A 3,398-nucleotide genomic window follows, 5' to 3' on the forward strand; every position below is an offset into this window, starting at 1 on the left:
GACAATGAATATAAGACAAATGCCAACCCCCCAGCAAACCTGCAGCAGCAGCAGCAGCAGACATAAAAGGAGACAGAAATGAGACAGAAAGGAGACACATGCAGACAGGGGAGACAGCAGACACCAAACAAACAAAATAAACATTAAAAGAGACAGAGAGAGAGAGAGAGAGAGAGAGAGAGAGACACAAAGGAGACAGAAACAAAAAAGAAACAAAGACAAATGGAGACAGAGACGAAAAAGAGACAAAGACAAAAGGAGACAGCAACAGAAAAAAGACAAAGACAAAAGGAGACAGAGAGCATGCAAAGCGTACGAGAATCCAAGTGGGGCAGGGGGGATGAGGCTGCAGAGCACCCTCTAAATAATAATATTTAAATGCTAGAAGCGTCTCCGCAGATATCATCGCTAAGTCCAGCCAGCACTGCAACCCCATTCGCGGGCACTCACTGCACAAACACAGCAGCAGCAGCAGCAGCAGCAGCAACGGCAGCAGCAGCAGTAGCACAAATAGCACAGAAAAACTATTTGTATGGGGAGTTGACGATCTTGGCTGCAATAAGCAGCAGCAGGAGAAACACCAGCACCAGCAGCAGCAGCAAAGACAGGCAAAGTCTTCGATCCGGCAGCAGAAACAGCAGCAACAACAGCAGCAGCAGCAGGGAAAGCAGCAGCATTGGGAAGAGCAGCAGCAGCAACAACAACAGGAGCAGCAGAAAGAGCAGCAGCAGCAGCAGCAGGAAAAGCAACAGCATCCGCAGCAACATCCTTAGCAGGAGAAACACCAGCAGCAGCAGCATCCGCAGCAGGAGAAACACCAGCAGCAGCAGCAGCCGCAGCAGCAGAAGCAGCAGCAGCAGGAGGAGGAGGAGGAGGTTTGACCTGTCAGTAAGAAAGACATAAAATTCTCTAGTTCCTGCTGCAGCTGCGCATGCAAAGAGTGCAGTCCTTGCAATGATAATCCAATGCTCGCTGTGTATGTACAGCTCAGCCTTCAAGAAGAAAACATTTAGATCCAGCAGAGTTACAGCTAGACAAAAAAATATTATCCCCAGAAAACTACGCACTGAGTGCAGCATCGAAGGCCATCGATACGCTGTCCTGCAGCAGCAGCAGCAGCAGCAGCAGCAACAGCAGCAACAGCAGCAATTGTAGCAGTTGCAGCAGCAGAAAATTTATAAACAACCATACACACACATACATACACTCACGAGTCAAGCAGTAGAAGCACAAGCAGCAGTAGCACTAGCACGAGAAGCAGCAGCAGCAGCAGCAGTAGCAAGAGAAGCAGCAGCAGTAACAGCAGCAGAAGCAGCAACAGTAGCAACAGAAGCAGCAGCAGCAGCAGCGTGTGGAAACGTCCTAAGAGAACGACTCCAGAAGCAACAAAAACAAATGCATTCGAGCAAATTGCAGCAGCAGGCAAACCACCATTTGCAGCAGCAGCAGCAGAAGTAGCAGCAGCAGCAGCAACAGAAGTAGCAGCAGCAGCGGCAGCAGCAGCAGAAGTAGCAGCAGCGCGGAGACTGACAGCTCATAAGGCATGAATTGTTTAAAGGCAGCTTTTAGAGGAGATCCTCTCTCCTTCTTCTTCTCAGCAAGCCAATGCTGCTGCTCCTTGTGCAGCTTCAGCAGCTGCTGCTGGAGTTGCTGCTGCTGCTGCTGCTGCTGCTGCTGCTGCTGCTGCTGCTGCTTCTGCTTCTGTTTCTGCTGCTTGAATGCCCCTCCATCAGCAAGCTCTGTCTCCATACTTGGGCTGTCACAAACCGGCGACGACGACGCTGCTGCTGCAGGTGCTGCAGCAGCAGCAGCAGCAGCTGCAGCAGGATCTGTGGTACGCATTTGGCGGCCGTCTCTGCATTTTTCCTCTCCCTTTGCTGCTGCAGCTGCCTGCTCAGCAGCAGCAATAAGCTTAGGGGTTGGTGGTGATGAGACAGAAGGAGACAGGAGACTAACAAGAGACAAAGAACGAGAAGCAGAGTCGCTGAGAGCTATGAAAGACCGCTCATAATTTCTATGCCAGTTATACTGCAGCATCTGCCAGCGGCGACACAAAAATAAACCCAAATATATACCCAACATGTTGCAGCCCAACACGTCCAATAACACCTGCAGCAGCAGCAGCAGCAGCAGCGGCAGCAAACGCAGCAGCAAACGCAGCAGCAGCAGCAAAGGCAACAGCAGCAGCAAACGCAGCAGCAGCAGCAAAGGCAACAGCAGCAAGCAGCAAGAAAATAATTATATGACCGATTCAGATTATCAGGAGCAGCAGCACATGCAGCAGCAGCACCACTTCCAGCAGTAGCACGTGCAGCAGCAAGACTTGCAGCAGCAGCAACAGCAGCACCACTTCCAGCAGCAGCACTAGCACTTGCAGCAGCAGTAGCAGGACTAGGAGTTGCAGCAGCAGCACTAGGAGTTGCACCAGCAGCACTAGGAGTTGCAGCAAGTGCAGCAGCAGCACTAGGAGTTGCAGCAAGTGCAGCAGGTGCAGCAGCAAGCGCAGCAGGACTAGGAGTTGCACCAGCAGCACTAGGAGGTGCAGCAGCAGCCCTAGGAGTTGCAGGAAGTGCAGCAGCAAGGCAGCAGGAGGTGCAGCAGCAAGTGCAGCAGCAGGAGGTGCAGCATCAGCAAGTGCAGCAGCAGGAGGTGCATCAGGAAGTGCAGCAGCAGGAGGTGCAGCATCAGCAAGTGCAGCAGCAGGAGGTGCAGCAGCAGCAAGTGCAGCAGCAGGAGGTGCAGCATCAGCAAGTGCAGCAGCAGGAGGTGCAGCAGCAGCAGGAGGTGCAGCAGCAGGAGCAAGTGCAGCAGCAGCAAGTGCAGCATCAGCAAGTGCAGCAGCAGCATGAGGTGCAGCAGCAGGAGGTGCAGCAGCAGGAGCAAGTGCAGCAGCAGGAGGAAGTGCAGCAGGAGGAGGTGCAGCAGGGTGAATAATAGAGTGTATGACTGACATGGTCCCACCAACACTCCCAAAAGTTTGGCAAAATGTGTCTGAAGGAAATTTCCATGAATTCAAACAAAAGAGACAACACCCAAAGCAGATGCACTTCTCTGATTACAAGTGCTTTTATCAACCACCCTGCTAAATGAGCAAACACAAATATGTCCAGCTTCTCCTGCACACACACCATTCATCACGCTCTTTTATTATCAATTCATCCATCCATCCATGGATGAATGCATCCATTACAAGAAAAAGAAGAAAAAAAGAGAATATTTTACGCATTATGCATGCATGCAACTGTCAAAACCAGCAAACAATCTTGGTAAGGGTGCATGCAGCAATAAAAAGGAGACACTTTTGTGCATGCAGCAGCAAAACGGAGACACTTTTGTGCATGCAGCAGCAAAAAGGAGACACTCTCATTAATGATGCATGCACACAAAACAAAAGACAG

The 3,398-nt window shown here is 51.1% G+C and overlaps 2 protein-coding genes across 2 annotated transcripts; both read left to right on the top strand.

Annotated features, from left to right (window-relative positions):
* Nucleotides 1-385: 385 nt before the first annotated feature.
* On the top strand, nucleotides 386-773 carry EAH_00060210 (hypothetical protein; the record flags this gene model as incomplete). Its single annotated transcript, XM_013393494.1, has 1 exon — nucleotides 386-773. A coding segment is annotated over one exon (388 nt), but the record flags the coding sequence as incomplete, so codon positions are not given.
* Nucleotides 774-965: 192 nt separating this feature from the next.
* On the top strand, nucleotides 966-2,934 carry EAH_00060220 (hypothetical protein; the record flags this gene model as incomplete). The annotated part of the gene is made up of 2 exons (XM_013393495.1): nucleotides 966-976; nucleotides 2,256-2,934. 2 exons carry the CDS (start codon nucleotides 966-968, stop codon nucleotides 2,932-2,934), a joined length of 690 nt encoding a protein of 229 aa, XP_013248949.1.
* Between the last annotated feature and the right edge of the window lie 464 nt (nucleotides 2,935-3,398).

This window comes from Eimeria acervulina, genomic scaffold (genome assembly GCF_000499425.1).
Source record: "Eimeria acervulina Houghton genomic scaffold, Eah_scaff1481, whole genome shotgun sequence".
Classification (NCBI taxonomy): Eukaryota; Apicomplexa; class Conoidasida; order Eucoccidiorida; family Eimeriidae; genus Eimeria; species Eimeria acervulina.